The following is a 22,282-nucleotide window of genomic DNA, read 5'->3' as shown; positions in this document are numbered from 1 at the left end:
GGGAGCTCTCGCGTCTTGAGCAGGAAGCCCACACTCATAATCACCGTGATCAGGGGGGGCCGGGCCCACGCTGACTTAAAGGAGGACCCATATTCATTCATTAATCTGACAAGCGACCAATGGGCCTTTACTCGGACGGCGTTTATGACCCATCCTTCTTTCATCGCCGAGCGAGATCGCCGGCGGGCCCCGCCGATCGGGTGGGCGCGGCCGCCGCTGTCCGCCAGAGCTCTCCCACTGTGACAGGGAGGAGGGTGCAGCCTGGGTGGCGTGCGCCGCGCTGCCGGTGACGACGCAGCGGCGGGGAGGAGGGGTGGGTTGGGTCGATCGAGCTGGCTGCCGAGACGACGTCGGGGCAGCGGAGCACGGAGGATTGGGTTGGGAAGCGAGGCAAGCAAGCGGCCCACCGATCCCACGGCGACGGTGCCCGAGGGAATAGTGGCGCCGAAACGGCTAAAAGCGCGCGGGCGGGCAGGCGAAAGCGCGGCCGGCTCCTTCTCCGATTTCCTCCACTGCGTCGCCGGGCTTCGTCCCCGTCTGCTTGGAGCTTTGCTTCTGGACGCAGGGCTGGAACGGCCATCCATCATGGCGAGCGGACACGGAAACCAACCAACCAACCAACCAAACGCATGTTGCTGTTTGCGCTGCTGCTGATGCGCACGCGCGAGCTGAGAGGGAGGGAGGGGGCACAGCAACAGCGAAGTGCAAGGAGACCCCTCACCTCACACGATCTCAACCGGGGACAAGAGGGAGAGGACAAGGTAGGAGAGAGAAGAGAGAGGAGAGGGAGGTTTCCATTCTCTCTTCTTCTTTCCTGTTGCTTTTTCTGTGTTTCTTTGCCAATCGTCGCCTTCCATTCTAAACATGGCAAGGCACCAGGAACAACAAACAAACCGGAATGAAATTACACGAGAAGGGAGTATGTAATGGTGCATTAGACGAAGAAGAAAAGAGCAAGCACAGCAAACCAAGAGTAAAAGAGCAAAAGAAAAACGTGATTGAGCCTATTGTGCCAATATCTTACTACTCAACAAGTGGACAGCACACCTCGGGACGAGGAGAGATCGTCAGCTCTCCCACGCCCTCATCATCCCCTCCTCCTCAACTTCTTCCTCGCCATCATCGCCGCCCTCCTCGTCCTGCTCTTGCAATGCCATCACCACGCACCAAACTTGAACACAGCACCTGCTACTACAGAACTACACAACTACAATGGAGGAGAGCAAAAGAAGGCAATGGCCCGGTAGTGGCAAGAGCACCGGATGCTCTCGGCTTGCAGCCGCTATTTATCACTCACACAGCACACTCACTGGATGCCTTGCTCTTCCTCTGAAGCCTTCTTTCCTACTCGCTTTCTCTCTTTCTGACTGATGAAGCTTTTTCTCGCTTTGTGCGGACTGGAAGCTCTCCCCCTTCCCCCTCTCCTCCACCCTTTATGCTTTCTCTCCTACTCTTTGACGTGAGAGGAGATCCTCCCTCCTCCCCTCCCCTCCTCTCCTCCCTCGCCGCTTCCTCCTCAGCTGGAGGGAGGCGGGCCCACGGCGCCAAATCTCCTTTTGGCAGTCCTCGCTGCCCGCTCCTGCTGCTCAACCTCCACTCTCTCATCCATGCTCCTCCTCCTCCTCCTCCTCCTGCAGCAAGCTCAGCAAGAAAAAGGCAGGTGTAAGCAAGCAAGCAGCAGCAGCCGGTAAAGCAAAAGCAATGAGGCAAAGCTTTTGAACAGAGCAGAGAGCACATGCACAGATAGACAGATAGAGAGAGGAATCAGAGAGAGAAAGAGACAGGCTTGTGCACAATAAACAAATCCATGCTGCAATGCGGCAACGTTAAAATGCAGGAGCTAGCCCCCTGGATGCAAGGACGACGGACGGCGGCATGTACAAGACCACGCCTTTGGACCAAAAGATCATACTACACATGCAGGCGGTGCAGCGTGCAGGGAGGTGGGAGATGAGGTGAGCTTGCAAAGCAGCAGCAGCCGCAACAGTGGTAAGTTTCACTCACCTACTTTTCCTCTCCCACTCGTTCCTCCTCCCTCTGCAACTGCAATGGCTTCCCTCCCCCTGCCTGTCTCTCTCCCCACGCAAAGGCCGGCCACAGCTTTCTCTCTCTCTCTACGCCCTTGAGTTTTTGTTCTCTTCTTCCACCAACCCTCTCTTCTCTCTCTCTCTTTTCTCAGCGGGAGCTAGGCTTTCTTTGAAGTGTCCAATCCACACGAATTGGCTTTCCCTGGCCCTGAAATAGGGCGCCTAGATCTGCGGCCAACACGAGAGGCGGCGCAAATGACCGGGCTGCCCCTGCGTCCCCGCCGCGGCGAGACCGACCAGCGAGGGGTAGAACCGGGCGCCCGGGGGCCGCCGCATCGAAAGGCGCACTCCCCCGGATTTTACGTATCCACGGTGGGGGGGGCGGGGAGCTCGAGCCGAGGCAAGCCGTCCCCTCGCACTGGGCGCGTACGTACGCGGGTGGGGCCATAGTGTCAGTGCCCCCCCCCCCCCCCCCCCCCCCCCAAGCAGGGAGCAGCAAGATAGCTGACCGGCCAGTAGGCAGCAATACTGGTACCGTACCTCGGTGCTGTAGCCGATGGTAATTGTAAAATCATTGGGGAGGAAAGTGGAAACTACTCCTACCAATGTATCGGTACCACTGACTAACTGCGCATTACATGGTTTTTTACTGCTTTTTTGGACTGGAATACAGTGGGTGACAGTAGTAGAAGCAGGTTGTTGCGATGGGTGATGTGTGTGAAAACGGTAGGGAGGACGGGGACTTGGTGGTGGTGTAGTAGATTAGTAGTAGCAGACTAGCAGTCGTAGTTGTTGGAGGCGGCAGGGGAAGGGCAGGCTGCGGTGGTGCGCCCATGTGCCCGCCTGCCCCAGGCGACCGCATCCCAACACCAGGCGCGACCACCAGATGGATGGGACCAGCAGCTCACTCACTCTACTCATCACTGCACACTGCTGCTAGGTGGTGGCTGCTGCCCTCCCCTCTCCACCTTCCTGCACCCACACGGCCAAAGGGAAATCAAAACCCAACAGTGCCCGTCTACTACCTTGGGTACGCGTAGATCGGTCCCGTTCGGGCTCCTGGCCCAGCTCCAACACCTCCAATTTCCGATAAGGCTACACCACACCAGAAACCAGATAGATCGATTATGTATTGCCTGATTAGCAGAGAGGCGAAAGCTAAAGCAAGAGGGGCAGAAGTTACTAATAAGATCAGACTGAGAAAGAAGATGAAGATGAAACCAGAAGGGGATATGACAGGTACTAATAACATGATGAATTATTAGTCTTATCTTGACTTTTCATCTCCTCTCTTCAGCATTGTTTGTAGCCCCTGGTAGTTTGCTGATCTGTACGTGAACTGGACATTCCAATTCAAACGCAGTTCGACGTGTGAATAATGATGAAAAAAGTGAAGGAATCCTTCTGACCATCTATGGATTATTAATGTGTTTCCCAGAAACCTAAAGGAACATAAACTGTTACTTCCTGCATCGTGTAGAACTACAAGTTTTGGACACTGCTAATTTCCTACAAATGACAGATCGATGTAGAATTACATGACAAAATTAAATTACTACAACTGAGATACTAACAAGGTGGTACAGTAAATATGTGCATGACACTAAGCTTATCAGAAAATTGTCTTGTTATGTTACGTATCATCCAATTGTCTCGAGCATAATTTATATATTATGATAAATAAAGAGGCAATGAGCTAGCTGCAGTAGTGATTGCTTCTAACTGCATTTACTTGTTAAAGTTAACAATTGCAGTGAACATTCTCCTTGGGTGATAGACAAGAAGCGGATGAAATGAATGTGAGACAACAATTTGGCAGTTGCTGATTTATCAAATATACGAACACACGTATAATTTTGTTCAATTGTAAATATTTAAAGTCATAATGCCACAAAGATTATACGAGCCTTATCAAAACCAAGTACCCCCTCCTACTTCTGGCCAACCTCAACTAACACTTCCAAAATGGATTTAGAATTTACTGATAGTGTTTTTTACAACCAGAGCGATCATCAACATATGACAAATCTCCTAGACACCGCTATCTATAAAGAGCTGACACGTCATATTTTTATGTACATGTGGAGAGAGAAAAACTAGCTCTTAACGAAGAATTAGGCTTTAGGGTGCGCACTAATGTAGCGAACATGGCTCCATTATAAGGCCATAGTTTGTGATTTTGATGATTGAGTGATAAGATAATCATTGGGACTAATGCATTATCTAGCATGTACCTTGTAGGTTTCTAGGTCCTAAGAATGCAAACCAAACCATGGCAAGGCCCAAATCAAGGTATTCTTGATATCCAAATTATGGTATTCAAGTATCCAAGTTATGGTAATCAAGTGACCAAGGCATGGTATCTAGAATTATTCTATGGTATTCAAGCATCCAAATAACAGAGAAAATCCAAATGACGGTATCTTCGGTGTGCAAGTGATAGTATTGAACTCAGAAAAATCAATACCATTGGATATTCCGATGGCCCGTCGGAGCAAGCATCGGATGAACTGGTACAATTGCAGGCGGCTGACTAAGTCAAGACCACCGAATGTTCTGATGCCCTATTTTCTAGTAGCGTCGGATGAATTCTGGGGAGAAAGCTTGGAGGACGAAGAAAACCCTATATCACCGGATGATTCGATGGAAGGCCAAGGGAAGCGTCGGACGAAGCATATTTACTTTGGGAAGTTCCACAAAGGTTTTGGCTAGAAAACAATCAGCACCGGATGAAGCGTCGGATGAATTCTTGGAGAAATTGGGTGTGGTGGAGCTAACAGCTAGTTGCACCGGATATTCCGATGCATGCCAAAACAGACTATCAGAACATCCGATGGTATACTTTAACTAACTATTGGAGCAATGGCTCTTTGATGCCTTGGGCTATTTATACCCCCTCCACTCGTCCATTTGGAGTTGTTGGATGAAGTTGAAGTGTGCAGGAGTTCATTGAAGAGCAAGACACATGAAGAACACATCCAAACCACCAAAAGTGCTTAAGTGATCTATCAAAAAGCTTAGCACAAGCTTAGGAGAGTGATTAGTGCTAGGATAGACCTAGAGTAGATAAAGTGCAAGGTGTGACTACCTTGTGATCATATTCTAGAGTGAACCACCGTTGTACAAGGTGTGCCGGTGCCTTGGAGCCTTGGTGGCTCGCCAACAAGTCTTCGACCCTCTGACTTGGTGTGGAGCGGCGTCGACGACCGTGTACGGGGGACGTGGAGACCTCCTTCCTTCATGGGGAAACTCCTTAGTGGAGACGGCATCAAGGTGATCGGGGAACTTGACGTGAGCCTTAGTGGTCAAGCATTTGTGGCAAGTCAAGAGGTGTCCCGGAAGAGATTTGGTGACCGGAAAGCAATACTCTTGTGTGAGTGCTTCAATAACGTGGACTAGTAGTGGCTTAGTGCCTACCGATACCACGGGATAAATCATTGTGTCAAGAGTTTGATTCCTCTAATCCCCTCCTACGTTTCTGCATTTCATACTTGCAACTTGTGTGCCTTTAGTATCTTGTTAGGATTAGCTCTAGGTTACAAAACTTGCTCTAGGATGAGGATTTCACACTAGATCAACCATAGAATACACATCTTGGATAGAATGATCTAGTTTACATTTATACAAAATAGTGGAAGCTTTTAGATTACCTAATTCACCCCTCCCCTCTTAGGCTACAAGCACAGATTCCTTTCCACTAATAAGCCTGATTCCTTTCCACTAACAAGCCTCCGTTGTGATATATAATTCCTTCGATTCACAGGTAGAGGAAAAAATTCATTTTTCACGCTAATAATTCGTAGTATATATTGACATATATTGGGAGGGAACGATACGTTATCGTCGGATAAGGAAATCGGTTGCCATGACCATGATGGAGCACGGTTCACCGAACAGAACCCATGGCTGTGCACCCTGCCTGCGCATGCTGTCGACTCAGCAGAGGTGCCCCACAGTTTAGGAGATGGTAAAGACAAGCACCTGTGGTTTCGTCTGAACTTTGCATGCCCAAGCACGGTCCGTTGGCTGGCGGTTTGCATGCACCGGCTGGACTGAACGCTATGCAATGTAGCGAGTCACATGACTACATGAGCATGCATGTTCATGTAGACGAGCGACGGGAGGCGCAGCTGATCGCACCCGCGCCCGCAGGAAAAACACGGAAAAGCACGAGCAAGTTGGTAGGACGCGGCGTCCGCTTCCGCTCCCTCGCCCTCCCCTTCCCGCCGCCCGCGCAGGCGTGCGATTTGGCCGCTTGCAGGAAGCTAGCGGACAAGCCAAGTGGCCGAGAGCGAGACCGTGCGCGCAGCCGCGAAGCACCCGGGCATGCATGCCGCGCCGCGCTTCGTTTCGGCGCCACGGGGAGACAATCCGAGACCTGGTAGTAAAACTAAAAAGAGCTCGTGGCCCAACACTCCAACAGTCTCTATGCCTCTATCATCCGGATGCGATCGCGCGCGTGAGTGTTGGCGAATGAACAGGGCCAGCAGCAGATCGAGACGACGAGACCCAACATGGATGGGAAGGGAGCGGTCGGCGTCGGCATTTGGGCACGGGAGCGAGGGGGCCACTTGGATTTTGGGGGTTTTTTGGGGTTGCTGTTGGATTGGATGCGACGAGCGCGACGCGCTACTGGCTTGCGTGCGCTTGGATCCGCGCTGCGTTGCTCGCTTTCTGCATTTAAAACCTTCACCGGCATTTGCGTGCCGCCCGCGGTGGTCCGGTACAGCGGCGCAGGGTGTTCGTCACTCGTCACTCGTCAGGGGCAGTTTCGGCATTGCGATGGATCAGTCGAAGCTGTGGGGACACTAGTGTTTGTGCCCTCATGGATGTAGTGTAGCAGTAGGACTGTAGGTGTGGACGTAACTGCATCGTCTATCTCCCTCCTCCCAGCAGATTTGGCGTCAAAGAGCGACAAACTAGCGTGTGACTCTGAATGGTCTCAACTCTGAAGCTAGATAGTATGGACTAAACCAATGAATCTTTGCAAAGAAGCAAGAGCATTTAAGAACGCAGGACAGTGGAACTGAATGGGCACCACAAGAGAGTTATCTGCTCTTGCAAACAATCTTTCATGCGTGTTCAACACACGGATGCGTATGCATGCGCATGGATGTTCAACGCACGCATGGGAGAGCATGTATCACGTACCTCAATATCTTTGTTTGCACTGGATTTCCTGAATGCACCAACAATTGTCAATTACTTTGCTTCCTTCGTTGGCTTTCTAGCACTCTTGTCATCGACCTATATGTACCTTTCACGCGAAAGCAGGAAGAAACAAGCAGTGCAATAACTCGTTGCTGTTCTCCTGGAAGACCAAAGCAGCTACTGGTCTACTACCCCATGGTCCCTTCCCTTGGGCAGAAAGCCCTAGAGACTTGCTAGAGCTCGATCGAGATGGAGCAACCGAGATGAGAATGAGATGGAGAGTAGTGGAAGGAGGAGTGGCGATGGTAAGCCACTGATCGCGATCGGTCCATGTTGTTGCGACCACTACTTTGTTGGCCCTTGCTAGTGTAGCAGTGTGCACGGGGAGCCATGGTCCATGGTGCTGGGACTGGTAAAAAGCTTGGCGTCTCCATGCCCATTCCGCCATTCGGGTCGGGGCCGCGCTACCACTACCTGTTACTAGTCTACGCAACCGCCACTGATGAGCGCTACATAGGATGGCCCGGCCCGGCCTGGAACGGCGCCCAGTGCCTGTCCTGCGCGCACTGCGATGCACCCTGCAGCGTGCACCACTAGGCACTAGCACCACTGCACCAGCACCACCAGGCACCAGCGCACACAGCCACACCCCACCTCTGGGCCGCTGCGTGCTGCTCGGGAGCAGCGCAGCGCGAGCCCCGGCCTCGTGAGGCGCCGCCGCTCAGCCGCTGGGCGAGAGCCGGGAGCAGACGGCCGGTACGGTCCGAGATAGAAAATACCTCAAGCACACCGATGGCGATGGAGACGTGATGCAGGCGTAAGCGCGGGTCCGGGGCGCTGGCCGACGGGTCTTTTCTTTTCCCTCAGTTATGGCGGTATGGCGCTTCTTACGTGCTCCGGCCGGGCGGTCGCCTGACAGGGTTCACTCCGGGTTTTGGCCGGGCTCGCGCGGCCGGCCGGTGGATATGGAGTCATGGAGGACGAGGACGAGCGACTGGTCCACGGCTGCATGGTCGTTGCAGGCAGCTGCCACGTTAGCGACGATGGTGGCGGCGGCTATGTATTCTGAGAATCGGAATCAGGAAGAGGAAGATAGAGGGAGGAGAGGACAGAGGAATGTGATTGTTCAGATAGTCCTTATTACATTCGTTCCTTCCTCTCTCTCTACTTCCTCTGGTTACTTGTACAAGATCTATTCGCTCCATTCTGAGCCACTCGCTCGCGCATTGGGCTTAAGTACACGTTTGGGCCTTGTGCCGGCTTCTGGATGGTCCAGCGTCTGATCTTGGCTTTGCAGTAGCTATGTTGCTAACATGCCACTACATCGCATGTGCAGGGCGAGCCTCAGGAGCTTGAGAGTTGAGAGCTAGGCTGTTCCGTTCTCGGTTCTCTTCTCGCAATCTCGCTAGCGCAGTAGCGCTTGGACCGGCCTACAGATCGAGCCTTGTTCCTGTAGCCGTGTACTGTACATGGTTTGTATGGCCGCGGATGATGCAGAGTTGCAAACTTGGGCTGCCATCCACCACCTGGACCTCCTCGAGTCCCTGGTCTATCGAGCCATCTCTCTCCTCTAGTCTCGTGCACACCACTGTGATAGCCTTTCGGTTGGGTTGGGACATCTATCGTTTGTATTGGTTGCCTGCCAAGTACTCCTACAACTTTAGTTGCAGAAAGAACGCCACCAACCATCTGGCTGATGGGGATCGATCGATGGATATGGTTTGGTTCAAAGAAACGATTTAGCGCACGCGCATAAAAAGCTTTAGCTTTCTTCCACCTTGGTCCTTGTCTGCGGACTGTGGTAGAAGAAGATCAGACCTATTAGCTGCTCCTGGCTTTACATCACCTGAAACTCCAGCCCCCCGAATGCATTTCGTTTCAGAAAGGCCGCATGCGTGCAAGTGCAAGTGCAATGCGTGCTGGGGCAAAACTAACCAAGCCATTTTGGAGCCACCGCTGTACCATAAGCCCCGGAACAGAAAGCGAACTCACGTCCGGCGAGTACCCGCCCACTCACTGCCAGTCCGCAGCAACAGCGACTGGTGCGTGCCCTTAATTGGACCAGTCTCCCATTGTACTACCGGCATGCAGCAGATATCGCACACATCGCTTTAGCCTTTAACGGCAGGGAGATGCATTTCCGTCGGTTTTTACCTTTTTACCAATTACCTCCGCAAGATACTACGGGACCCTTCCTTTTAACCTACATCCGCGTCGGCGTATACAGACACTCACATACACGTACGCACACTCGCTCACGAATACACACACGCAACCCTATCCCACGAATACACATGCGCAACCCTGTCCTTATGGGCATTCCGAAAGCTGGCAAAAAAAATGCCGATTAAATTCAGAAAAATGCAAACACCAATACTAAGTTGCGTATACTTCTACCATTGTAGTAGTGTACGTACTCTACCAGTACTGCTACGATGCGTGCAAGTGCATGAGTCCACGTACCACGGCGTACGGAATGGGCGCCAATGCGCTCCCAATTATTGCCTGCGTGACTCGTATCGTACAGGCACCAGCACTACCGGGCCGCCAGATCGCCGGACCACTGCGGCAACAGCAAGCGAGCGACCGACCTCTTGTGCGTGGCTCGAGGAGGCTGGCGGCTGGCCTGGTGTTGGGGCCTGCAAAGCTGCAAAAGAGCTGTGCTTAAGATAATCGCTCATGATTAGATCGCCTCGGAGAGGGGAATGATTAGAGAAATAGTGCTGCCAAGCATGGTCTAATCGGCAAGCTTAGCGTTTCCGGGTCAGGCAGGCAGAGGCAGGCTCATCAGATTCAGATCAGGGCTCGTGCAGACGGAGACGCAGAACAGAAGAGGCAGTCGGGCAGGCAAGGCACAGCAAAAGCACGCGTCGTTTCGTTTCGTTCTTCAAGTGCTGAACAGCGAGGTGCCTGCAGCAGCTGCGTGCGGTTTTCCGGGGACAGGTGGAGGCCCGCGTGCCTGCGCAGCACGCATCTCGACGCGCACCGCTCTGTTTTACCTTTCCATCCGCCCATAACCTGCGGTCACGAAGAAAAGAAAAATTGTCATCAGCTCCTCTCTCCTCCCTGGCCACACTCGTGCGTTAAAAATGCGGGTGAGCTTCATCTTCAGAAAGACAGAGAAACACGCCCTCCTGCGCATCTGGTGAAAGTCATGGAACTTTGAAATCTCGCAGTTTTTTTTCTCTCGAGCGCGGTGCGGTCAAAAGGCGCTTGAAATCAAAAACCCTTTCCGAAATCAACTGGCAACGAGGAATCCAGTCGCTGAAATCAACTCGCTGTCACGCGTGCCAAAGCTGATGCCGGGAAGAAATCGATTGATCTTTCGATCGATCGAGGGAGTAAAGCAGGTGTGGATCGGGTTTGTTAAAGTTGAGTGCCTACTTTTATGAACCCAGAGATAGAGAGAGAGAGAGAGAGAGAGAGCTACGATTGGAGCCATTTGGGGATTGATCTCGCTACCGATTGGCGAGTTTGATCTTGATGCAAGCTTTTGCACTTGCACTGCATCTTCTCGGTAAAGTATGCTCTCTCCTCCCTCTTCTTCACTCTGATGCAGCCCATCATCAATCCACTCATGGATCTCCAAATTCTTTTTTGATGGAATTTCCAAAAAAAAATAGAGTGCACCAATGTTAGCATTTTCCAAAGGGAATCCAACATGCTAGGAACAGTTTCATTTTCATGTATAAACGGATAAACTGCTACTTGCTTTTGATTTTGGGCCTAACAATGACGGGCCGCACATGGGCCAAAGCGAGTCATCTCATCTGTCTGTCGTGCTCTTCCTGGCCCGGGACAACGAACCGGATTCCCAGGAGGAGCTCGCCCTTGTACTCTCCTCCTAGTCCTCGTCGTCGTCGTCCTCCTCCCGACGTCTGGGGGTATCGGATTTTGCGTGGCGTGGAGGACCATCCGAAACCGGGATCGATTTCGCTGTTGCGCGGAACCCTAGCTTGCTTCGACGTTGGAGTTCTAATCGAATCCACCCACCCACCCACCCACCTACGCCCCAAGTAGCAAGGCTGTACCGGAATTCTCGCTGAGACGGACGGGGAACCGGCGAGAAGATCGAATTCTGACTGCGCCGGCGATGGCGAGCAGCTCGGCTCCGTCGCAGATCATCTGCGCCTCCTTCAATCAGGACAACAGGTGCGTGCGAGACAGGAGCAGCGGCAATGACTTGCTTGTGATTAGTTATACGGTGGGGGTGCTGATGGATCAGGGGCGACAGCTCTGATTCTGGTTTCTGGGTGTTGATGTTGCAGCTTATTTTCTGTCGGGACGAAGGATGGGTTCAAGATCTTCGACGCCCGTAATGGGAGGCTCTGCTATGAAAATAGTTCAGTTCTTCAGAAACTCTCTCTCTTTTTTTCCTTTGCCTTCTTCCTTCAGTTTTAGTGGATATATCCCATGTGGCCATGTTAGTACAGCAATCAAACTGCCACGCCCTGTCATGTAAGATTAGAAATAAATAGCGTTTTAAAATTTTGAAACAGCAATACATTACTGTCTAGCAGAATCAAATCAAACAACACTCCAATTTGTTTACGAAAGAACATCAATTGGTCATTCCATTGCAAAGATAGTTGTTCTGTAATAGAACTACTACTAAAATGCTGAGGATTTATGAACCTCTGTGTGTCTGCAGATCTTGGGGGATTCAACATTGTGGAAATGCTATTTGGCTCAAGCCTTCTTGTCATTGTCGGAACCGGTGAAAAGGTGCCTCAGGAATTTCTCTTGTTTTGCTTACTAAGTTGGGCTAGTTCCTGTTGATTGTTTGCTCCTAAACTTTCTGAACTTGCACATGTTAGTCGATTTCACCCGTTGATTGCCAGTTCATTTTTATCCTTTTTTTGCAGCCTGCAATGTCTCCTCGCCGTCTCTGCTTGTTCAATACCAGAACAGGAGCATCAAAGAAAGATCTGAACTTTAGGACTTCAATTTTGTCAGTTCGATTAAGTATGAAGAGGTAAACTGCTGCTTTGTTGTGTTTATCAATTCCTGTGGCGATTTATACTGATGTTCTGTTAATTGATACTTACTAATCACATCCTAGTCTCCCAGACACAAACTGGGAATCTTGTTTTATTGTGCATACTTGAGCTGCAGACCTGCAGTGTTCTTTTGAGTAAAATAGTTGTCACATTATGTGCAGGCTTGTTGTTGTATTGCAGGACAGAACTTTTGTTTATGATCTAAATAAAACTACTATCTTGGAAGAAATTGAAACAGTGCCCAATACAAAAGGTATGGATCCTACTGCTGCCTCTGTACCAAATGTCCATATCATTGATCCTGCTAATATTTCTTGCTGCCAAGCTGGGCAAAAAAAAAATTAAGTTTTAGTTATTTCTATACTTGCAGTGTTTGCTGCTAATATTGTTGTGCTTTATAATCAGGTCTATGTGCATTTGCTCCAAATTCAGAAGAGTGTTATTTGGCTCTGCCAGCAAGCACATCCAAAGGATCTGCTTTAGTATACAAAGCATCAAAACCTGAATTAATATGTCAGGTAATCTGTTGTTTCCTCACTTCATGTGCCATAGTATTGGCTCCAGGAGGTTTAAATCCTTTCCTATTATGATTTTCTCACATACAGCTTAGTAAAGATCACTACTTTATTCTCCAGGCTTGTATCTCAGTTGTTAATCACTATAAAAGTGTATTAGAGTCCACTAATTATTTAAGACCCCTTGCTTTATTTCAAAGATAGAAAACAAGCCAATGACTGTGCAGCTGATGTGGCAGCATTTAGCTTATCTATCGGTGTAGAAGAAAAACGTGCTGAAGCTCATGCTTATGGTGGTATGAGAAACTTGCAATACACATCTTAGTCACCTTTCAATGTTTAATCTTCCCAGCCAGTAGATGACGGTTTCTTGTAACCATATTTTCTTCTCAATTAAATGGAGGGTTGAGACTATCAAGCTGTAAGCCTAAATTCTCAACTCTCCGAATGATATGCCCATATTCCAATTCTTTCAATGAGAACTTTTACAGTGTGAATTAACTGCTGCTTCTTCCCTTTCTGTCTTCTCACTATTTTGTGTAATTGGGCAACAGATAGATGCTCATCAGGCTCCATTAGCTGCAATGGTTTTTTCTTCGAATGGCATGTACCTGGCAACTGCTTCTGAAAAGGGTACTATGGTTAGAGTACATCTCGTCACACAAGCAACCAAGGTGAAATTACACCTTTCTCCTTTGACATTGAGCTCTCTATGATCCGCTTAATCTCTTTTTGCATTTTTACTTCAACAGTCACATAGTTTTCGGCGGGGAACATACCCATCAACGATCTATTCACTGGCATTTAGTCCATCTGTTGATCTGCCTGACGTTCTTGTCGCCACAAGTTCATCAGGCTCTTTGCACATGTTTTTCCTTGACGCTGCCAGAAATGGAAGGTTTTTTTCTTGCTTTCACTAGCTATAAATTTGCGAGCCGTTATTTCACAGGCAATTTTACTTTATGATACCCATTTTTCAGGAGACAAGGAAATACATTGCTCAGTTCAGTAATTCCTGGATCAGTAACTGATGCTTTGGACCCAGCTAATCATCATGTTATTCACAATGTTGTCCCTGCAAACATCAAGAGGTCCATTCAAGCTCTTCTGCTTTCTTCCACTCCGTGTACAAACTTTGTTATTGATTTTTTTTTCTAACATCATCCTTTGGAATGCAGCTGTCTGGCAGTAAACAGTGTTGAAAATTCCCAAAATTCTTCCAAACTTCCTGCATTGAAGTAAGAACCATGATTTCATCCTCCATTCATGAGGGTTTTTTATTATTTTGTTGATGTGGAATGCGCTAACTGCCACACACGTCTAAATTACCTGTGCCACATTTTGCAGGACTGTAATTTACATTGTAACACATGATGGGTACTTCCGGGAGTATGTGATTGGCACAACCAAATCAAATGAATCTTCGTGGTCGTTGGAGCGTGAATTCAATCTCCTGGAAGCTGGTTTGAGCAGTCTCAAGCAGAATGAGCAGCACATAGTCATAGACTGACTTGTAATGCTTGCTGACCACTCGCTCCTCCGACCGGAGCCTGTTGGCTGATTATGTTTGTGTATATATACTCATGGGGGGTTCTTCGGCCTTAACCGTGCATTGGGACTAACTTCAACTGTACAGATTGTAGAGATGCCATCTCTGGTGGGAATTGGTGTGTTGTGTTGCATGTAAATTATTTGTAGAAGCAAACAGCGAGTTTGATGCAATACAGACAAAAAAATTCGGACATGTTGAAATAATCTCCCTTCCATTGTAGTTTGAAGTATTTTTCACTTTTTGACGGTTACCCTTGCTTTGATTTTGTTTTTCATGTTGCACCATCCTGTGCACCTACTTCGGAATAACACTATCTGTAATGGAAAATCATGAAACGTTTCTCAGCTGATCGTAACAGGGATCCTGACAGTGTGTCCTAGATAAAGTCTCTTTCCTTATATTGGGTTTTACCACCTTGCTAGGGACCAAATGACTTTGTCGACGCAACACTGAAAGGAAAGCGACTTACAACTTACAGATCATCATGTTCAACTCTCTCCCCCACACGGGGCACAGCGCTCCAACAAAAAACATAGCGCCATGCCATCCAGAAGCACATGCACACATATTCAGGACCAACATAGTGTCCTTTCTTAACAGCAATGAACACTCGAGCGTTGCTAGTTCTACTTTAAATATATCATATCCTTATTTTCTCTCTTCTATGCTAAAAAAAACCACTTGAAAACCGCATCAATAGACGGCACAGATCATATGACGTGCCCTTGATTGCTCCCTTCGCAGCTTGAGCATCAGATCTGTCAATAAGAAGCGTTCTTACACATGCAGAAAATTTACATTGGTAGCAACTTTTTCTTAGGGATTCCTGGGGTATCCAATGCACAATTTTTGCATTTGAAGATTCTCGGAAGATGTACAAAAAATAGTTTGAGGGGAGGATAAATGTTGTGTGCACCTGCGCTGCCTTTGCCTTGAGCCTCTGAACCTCATCTTGAGTACACAATAACCTGCAGCGCTCAGAACTCAGGAATCGGGACTGAGGTTCATAAATTTCTGCATGTCATACTTTGGTTTGGAAAGACCAGATTAAAAATGATTACCGCCATTGCAGCTCCAATATTTCATTCATCAGCTCTTTCTCCTTTTCATGTGCAGCTTCCAACTGGACAGGCAGCCACGGTTATTGTGTTTACCATCATCATAAGAAGAGTGTAGATTATTCACCAATGTTTTCCAGTTTTCCTCTTTCATTCATGACTACGGAGTCTAAAGCTTGTTTTATAACACTTCGATGTTCATAACTAAAGGATCAAGCATATTCTAGCTACAATATCAACTCACCATGGATCTGTCAACTGATAATGCCCCTGATGGAGATGTTGAGCGGCTTGTGGAAGGGATACACGGTGAAGCCACAGAAGGTACGCCCGGTGACGCCATGTCAAAACCACTTAACTGCTTCATCGCATGAAGTATTTGCTCCTGCAAGAGAGGACAAAGATAGGGCATCAAACACTTCAACAGAGTTCAGGCTCTTCATTTTGAATTGTTTGATGGATAGGTGTTCTCTTTTGTCTGTGCATCTTTTACAGGTGGCTTACCCTCTGAAGCATATTTGTCTGAAGAACGCTATATAGCTGCATGTAGAAGGAGCCACCAATAATGCTTGATGCTGCCTCTGCGGAAGATGGTATGCTTAAAGATGGAAGGCGAGAAATTGTCTGCGTATTAGCAGAATTGAATGTTTAGTTAAAAACATCAAACAGTGAAAAGGAAAAAAGGCGCTATTTTTTGGCAGTCTGTTATGCTGTTAAGATGCTTATAAGCAACAAAAGGAAGAAGTACAAGACATTTTTTTCCTCCTGTTTTTCAAAAACAATAACAAAAAATGTAAAAGTGGAGCCTATAACCTGCATGCTGTGACACTTTTGTAGGCCAGGTGATTGAGCCTGATATTATAAAAGATATGTCATCATTTAATTAACCTAATATTTGTGCACTGACTGTGAATTTTTGCCAACACCTTATCAAAGTCGACATGCCCAGGTATAACTTTAAATCGACCTCTTATAAGTGGAGGTTTCGATCTATCATCATGGTCCTCTGCATTAGAATGAAGCACATTAAAGTTAACACAATAAGAGGTAGCAAGTTTATGGTACACAAAGCCACATTTGAACTTTTGAAATATATAGAACCTAAGTTCCAGTAAAGAGGGCACATTCACCTGCTGATTTATGTGCCTTAGGAACAGCTTCAGGAGATGGTTCATCTGATACATGCCAGGGTGCTCCATTACACTTGTCACGGTTATGAATGTTACTTTGCAGTTTAGAGCTGAAAGGATTAGATCTTAGTTACATATTTCTTTGAGAAGATAGGTAAATTAGGCAACTAAACAAATAAAAGCTTCATAGCAGCATCATAGTTTCTTGAATAACACCAAGCCAGTGCCAAAATGATAAAAACTTAGTTCCCGGGACAGAAGTGCAATGTTGGAATTAGAGCCTTCTCTAACCTTTCTGTATTTATATAATGCTCTTTCCGGTAAATTTATGCAGCTTACATATTAGTTATACTGTGATGAATATAAAAGTAACCTGCTTCTAATTGGTTTATATCCGAGGCCAACGAACTTATGTAAATACATCATGGGATGAAAAGGAAAATAATGTATACTCAAGCAGCTTGCTTTTGAGTACTAAGAAACACTACTGCAATATGATCTATCGCGACAGTCATTAAAAGAACAGGTTTTGCTTCTAATTCTGGTCATGTCATTGCTTTAGAGTAGGCAGTTGTTCAGATGTACAATGTATTCTCTAGTTGTAGTCTGTAAACAAGAACGAACCTCTCTTTTGACGAAAGGAGTCCATCCGATGAGCATGAATTAAAAGAAAACTTCCTTTCATGCATTGAGCTAGTTGGAATAATGTCTGGGTGCCTCTCTTGACATTCCAAATCATAGCTTTCCGTACAGTTATCTTTCCTGACAAGACCGTTTACAGGCATCCCACGCATAGAAGCATTCCTGACAGTGTAAAGAAGTGAAAAAAAAACAATTTGCTGAAGAAAGAGAATTTGTATGTTGCCATAGACATAAATGCAGCACTCATAGAACTAGATCTTGTCAGCACTATATAAATTCGAAGGTCAAGTTTGGAAAGAGTCAAGTCAATTACCTTAACAAGCAAGCAGGCTGATCAGGGGATGAAGCAGTTGACTTATCATTGGCTTTCAGATCATTTTCCTACCAACTTTGCTTGGGTTAGATGTCAGCCCAAACATTATGCTGAGTTCTAACACCAAAATATCCAGAGGAATAGAAACTTACGATGTCAGCATCGTACTTCACTGAGAAATCTCTTGACAAATGAGGACCTTCCGGTGCTTGCTCCTGCAAGCTGTCCAAGTCGTATAAAGATGTATCTGAATCTTTGTATGATATACTGTCGTCACATTCTGTGCCCTAAAAAAAGGTCAATGGATGGAATTACATGGTGTGAAAATCAATGAATAAAGAAACAACGGAGATGGTATATGCCTACCAGTGAAGCTTGGGATCTCAGGTCATCGATGTCAAAGGTCCAACTGCTAATACCCCTTTTGTATTCATCCTATCAAAACAAGAAATAGTAGGGATTAAATTAATAATTTGAAAACTAGTTATTTAGGGTAATATGGAAAAGCGCTGTTTTTTATTGGGAACACTTTTCTGTGGGTAGACCCAAGCTGTGGAAAGTTTTACTCAACTTACTACAAGAATAGAGACATTTCCGTCGATTCAGATATTTAGAATGTGCACCTGTGAGATTTCTTCTTTCTTTCCATCAGACATTTTCTTTTGAGCCATTAAACTCTCATCCTTTTCCTGCATAGCGGAGAAGCTTTCTGTATTAGTTTCACGAAGAAGAATAGTTGGACACAAAGTAGAACTTAAAACTAGTGTACCTTCAAAGCTTGATATCTGGCACCAAGGCCAGGCAATCCTTCCAAAAGCTTTCGAGCAATGAAATCAGTGGAACGAGCTTGCTTGAAAAAGGGTTGCTTCAACAACTTTTTTGCCGAAGGCCTCTTTGAAGGGTCTTTTACCAAACACATAGCAATCATTTGCTTGAAGTTCTATTATAAGAATTTATTTTTCAGAAATAAGAAGTTGTACTCAACATAGATAAAATATGGATGTGATCTAAAATATAGAGTACAGTGCACTGTCCTTAAACTTGTAGCGATGTTCATCCCGATCCCAAAACTCGTAAAACGCATGAATATATCCCCAAACTTGCTAATTGTGTCATACGAGTCCCAAATCTTCAAATCTAGATTTAAACAGCATATGTGGCATGATGATTGTGCTATGACATGGACCCGACATGTGGAGCCCACGTGCCATCCCATGTCTCTACCATGTGGTCTCTTCCCCTCCCTCCGCCCTTTCTCAGGACTCGTTTGATGCGGCTTAGGCCGGTTTTGGCTTCGTGACTGTAGCAGTACTGTAGCAGGCGGAGCCGAACCCGCGGGGAGACGGTTTTTTCGGCTTGACCGGCTTCACCTTCTTTCCAATTCATTTTGATGCATCGGTATTCATTCCGACTCCATGCTACGGTAACACACAGTGCAGACCGAAGGCCCTTTGGGCGAAACCGCACCGAAGGGGCCCTCAGTCTCTCTGATCCCTCCCCTCACGCACCGCGAGCAGAAGACAGCCATGGCAGCCTCAACGCCGATGGAAGAGGGAGAGCGCCTGGTGGAGGGGTGGAGCTCGAGATCCCATCGACACCACTCCCGTGCTTTCGGCTCCGTCTCATGCCTTGCACCGCAGCCGCCCGCCTCGTCGGGTTGCCGTCTGAGCACCGCATCCGCACGCGGCACGAGTTCCAGACTCGGCGCTAGGTCCGGGCGGCGCAGGCTTCAGGAGGCCACATGACCTCCGGATCTAGGCTGGCTGATTGGCGTCGCAAACTCCAGGTGGTTGGGCGAGCTCCGAGCAAAGGGGCGGGCCGAAGGGGTCCTCGCTCTCCACCGTATGCCTCAACTCCAAAAGCTTCACCGGCCACACGGGCATATCGTCGAGCAGGTTGTGGGTATCATCGAGCAGCTGGTATTGATGCTGCGCCACCTAAAAGCTGTTGCCGGTGCAGTCCAGAAGGACGCATGGCAGCGCAGCCATGGCGGAGGCTCCGGCCAATGGCATGTATTGACCAGCGGGCGGCGCGACGGCTCGAAGTTGATCCCTTGAAGCCAGCGGCGTGGGTGGGTTGTGGTGCTCTGCCCGAGCAGAGGATGGAAGCTGATAACTTGCTTCTTGGTTTCAAGGACAAGAACGAAGAGAGAAGAGAGCTGTTGTTGTTTGCTTCGGTGCAAGAGAGAAGAGATGGCTTGCTGGAGCCCATGGCTGGCTGTGGTGCTCGAGGAAGAAGATAACACATTTATTGTTGCTTGTCAGGTGGAAAAAAACAGACAGGAGAGATGGAGTTGATACATGGGGCTTCGGGTCCATGTCATAGCATAGTCAGATGCCACGTAGGCAGTTTATGTTTAGATTTAAAGATGTGGGACTTATATAACACAATTAGTAAGTTTAGAGATATATTTATGCGTTTTGAGAGTTTGGAGATCGGGATGACATAGCATTACAAGTTTAAAGACTAGTGGTGTACTTTACTCTAAAATATATACCCTCGAGAATTTCTTATCTCTCTCATAGTCCAGACCCGGAGGAGCATTCTGAAGCGTCATAAGCAAGACCTGACAAATAGCAGGAATTTTATATATTGTTGGAACATAGCAAGGATTTACTCCAAAGATAATGTAATGACAGCTGAGGAAAATATACCTTCATGGGAGGGTACTTTGAGAAAGGAGCGTGACCATGGGCAAGTTCAAGTGCAGTAATTCCAAAGGACCATATGTCTGCTCTGTAGTATATTGAAGTAGCTCCAGTTAACAGTAGTGGTGCAGATGAAAATTACTTAGCATGTAACCAGGAAAATCTAGTACCAAACCTGAAATCATATCCATGTAGCTGCTCCATAACCTCGGGAGCCATCCTAAAACATTAAAAATGTCCAAGGATGAACATGTAGAAAAAAAAAGCTCTGCACGTCAGGATTGAAATAGTATTCCGTGTTATTTAAGATCCTGTACCAGCAAGGAGTTCCCACAAAAGTATTCCTGGCCCTCTGCCTATCACCAGAATCGAAAAGGCAAGCAGAGACTCCAAAATCTCCAAGCTTAATTCCACCCCTAGAATCAACTAGAATATTTCCTGCCTATCACCAAAACAAAGGAAGACAAAATAACTACTTAAATTTGCTGAAACAACTAAATAGGAAGATGACATAATAACTATATGTAGCAGTCAGAAAGAAGGAACAGAAAGCAATCCAAATGCTCGTGAACAAAGCTGGTTGTTACCTTCACATCTCGATGTATATGCCCATGATGGTGAAGATACTCTAAACCTTTCAGGACTTCACGAAGCACCGTTGCAATGACTGCTTCCTCGAAACCAGCAGGCTGGACTGATTTCATTATGTGAAGACAAGACCCTCCAGCCATATATGGCATAATCACCCATAACGTTTGGTCCTTTGTAAATGAACAATGTGCCTTGACAACATTAGGATGATCTATCAGAATCATTGTCTGAGCTTCACGCATGATGTTGTTCTGCGTTGAATATTCAATTAGTTATTCAGACACTAGAAAGAGATCCAAGACAGTAAAAAATGCAATGACGTGCAACTGTAAGAATATGCAAACTATCGACACCCTTACATTTCAGATTTAACCAGCATCCACCAAATAAATATTCACTTATTTCATTATTTGCAGGGTCAGTGCCATTCTCAGCTATATATGATACGTAGGATCATTTTCTTCAGAAAAACGAATTCACCCAAGCCATTCTTCTGAACACCACTGGTCCAAATAGTTCCCAAAATCAAAATCAAAATGTGCGAGGGGGCAAATATGTTGTGGAATCAGTATCATTTTCATTTTTCAGCTATAATACACAGGATCATTATCTTCACCAAAAAAACAAGGAATCCACCCGAGTCATTCTTCTGAACATCACTGATCAAAATATATAGCTCCAAACAGGAAAATCAAAATGTGCGTGGAGGGCAACAATGCCATGCGGTTTCCGACCACTACCAGTTCATGCGTCCGCAGATAATCCAGTGCACGCACACATATATGATATGTACCCCGTTAAATCGATGCCATGCTCATTCGGCGACGCAGCATCGTTCAGTGAATGAGACGGAAGCAGTCGGGAGGAAATGATGTAGCGCGTACCAGGTCGCTGTTGGTGCGCTCGAAGTCGAGCACCTTGACGGCGACGATCTCGTCGAGCGGCTTGCAGAGCGCGCGGTACACGATGGCGCTGACGCCCTGCCCGATCTCCTCGTACAGCTCGTAGTCCTCCACGTGGATCGGGTACTTGCGCCTCTCCGCCGCTCCCCCGCCGCCCGCCGCCTTTTCCCCCGTCCCCGCCATGCTGCCGATCCCCGATACCCGAGCCGGACGATCAGGCAGCGCGCGCGATCGATCGCCGACGACGACTGAGTCGAAGCTCCAGGATCGCGAGTTCCCGCCGCGCGGAGGGAGGGTGGCCGACGAACCCTAGTCCCGCAGCGCCATCACGCGAGAGAAGTGGTGGCGCGGAGGTGGAACGGGAGGAGAGGAGGGGCGCCTGTGAAGGGCCGCGCCGCGCGCTGCGCCTGCGGAGGAGGAAGGAAATGAAGAGGGGACGGGGGCGCGTGCCTGAAGCGGGAGACGGACATTTGGATGCAGGGAGAGCGCCACTTGGTTGGGAGGGGGAGGATGCGGCGCCCGGGTGACGCTGCACGGCGCGTGCCTCAAGGCTGTTTTCTCGCATGTGCAAGCATTTGTTACACACCTTCCTTTTTTCCTTTTCTTTTTAAGGCGGGAAAATTAACATTCAACCTAATTAATCTTTGGCTAACAATTGACTATCACCATGCTCATTTTTGCGAACGGGCTATATTCATATTCAAAAGTACTTTTATAAGCTGTTAATTCTGAGGAATAATGGACAACAGGTCA

At 47.7% G+C, this 22,282-nt stretch overlaps 2 protein-coding genes across 5 annotated transcripts; one reads left to right on the top strand and one right to left on the bottom strand.

Moving 5' to 3' along the window:
* The first annotated feature begins 10,989 nt into the window (after positions 1-10,989).
* Positions 10,990-14,437, top strand: LOC117841078 (autophagy-related protein 18b). Its single transcript, XM_034721652.2, has 11 exons — positions 10,990-11,330; positions 11,447-11,520; positions 11,830-11,903; positions 12,044-12,153; positions 12,340-12,431; positions 12,584-12,696; positions 13,248-13,367; positions 13,446-13,591; positions 13,674-13,784; positions 13,872-13,931; positions 14,041-14,437. Exons 1-11 carry the CDS (start codon positions 11,272-11,274, stop codon positions 14,201-14,203), a joined length of 1,122 nt encoding a protein of 373 aa, XP_034577543.1. The 5' UTR covers positions 10,990-11,271; the 3' UTR covers positions 14,204-14,437.
* A 185-nt stretch (positions 14,438-14,622) lies between these two features.
* On the bottom strand, positions 14,623-21,958 carry LOC117841057 (serine/threonine-protein kinase BLUS1). Of its 4 annotated transcripts, XM_034721628.2 has the most exons (20): positions 21,512-21,948; positions 20,624-20,878; positions 20,354-20,478; positions 20,212-20,256; positions 20,043-20,124; positions 19,886-19,954; positions 18,158-18,328; positions 18,012-18,077; positions 17,755-17,823; positions 17,541-17,675; positions 17,389-17,456; positions 17,058-17,237; positions 16,434-16,543; positions 16,230-16,309; positions 16,117-16,155; positions 15,808-15,927; positions 15,548-15,688; positions 15,307-15,368; positions 15,162-15,213; positions 14,623-15,003 (listed from the first exon to the last, which is right to left on the bottom strand). In XM_034721628.2, exons 1-20 carry the CDS (start codon positions 21,710-21,712, stop codon positions 14,998-15,000), a joined length of 2,076 nt encoding a protein of 691 aa, XP_034577519.1. In that variant the 5' UTR covers positions 21,713-21,948; the 3' UTR covers positions 14,623-14,997. The 4 variants fall into 4 exon arrangements, 2 of the variants coding, with proteins under 2 accessions (XP_034577519.1, XP_034577525.1); XM_034721634.2 differs by lacking the exon at positions 16,117-16,155 and having other exon boundaries at positions 21,512-21,949; XR_004637149.2 differs by lacking the exons at positions 14,623-15,003; positions 15,162-15,213 and having other exon boundaries at positions 15,808-15,884; positions 21,512-21,958.
* Positions 21,959-22,282: the final 324 nt, after the last annotated feature.

The sequence above is a fragment of the Setaria viridis genome, chromosome 1, assembly GCF_005286985.2.
Source record: "Setaria viridis chromosome 1, Setaria_viridis_v4.0, whole genome shotgun sequence".
Lineage (NCBI taxonomy): Eukaryota > Viridiplantae > Streptophyta > Magnoliopsida > Poales > Poaceae > Setaria > Setaria viridis.
The sequence above is the reverse complement of the archived record's forward strand: the minus strand, read 5'-3'. Positions and strand labels throughout refer to the sequence as shown.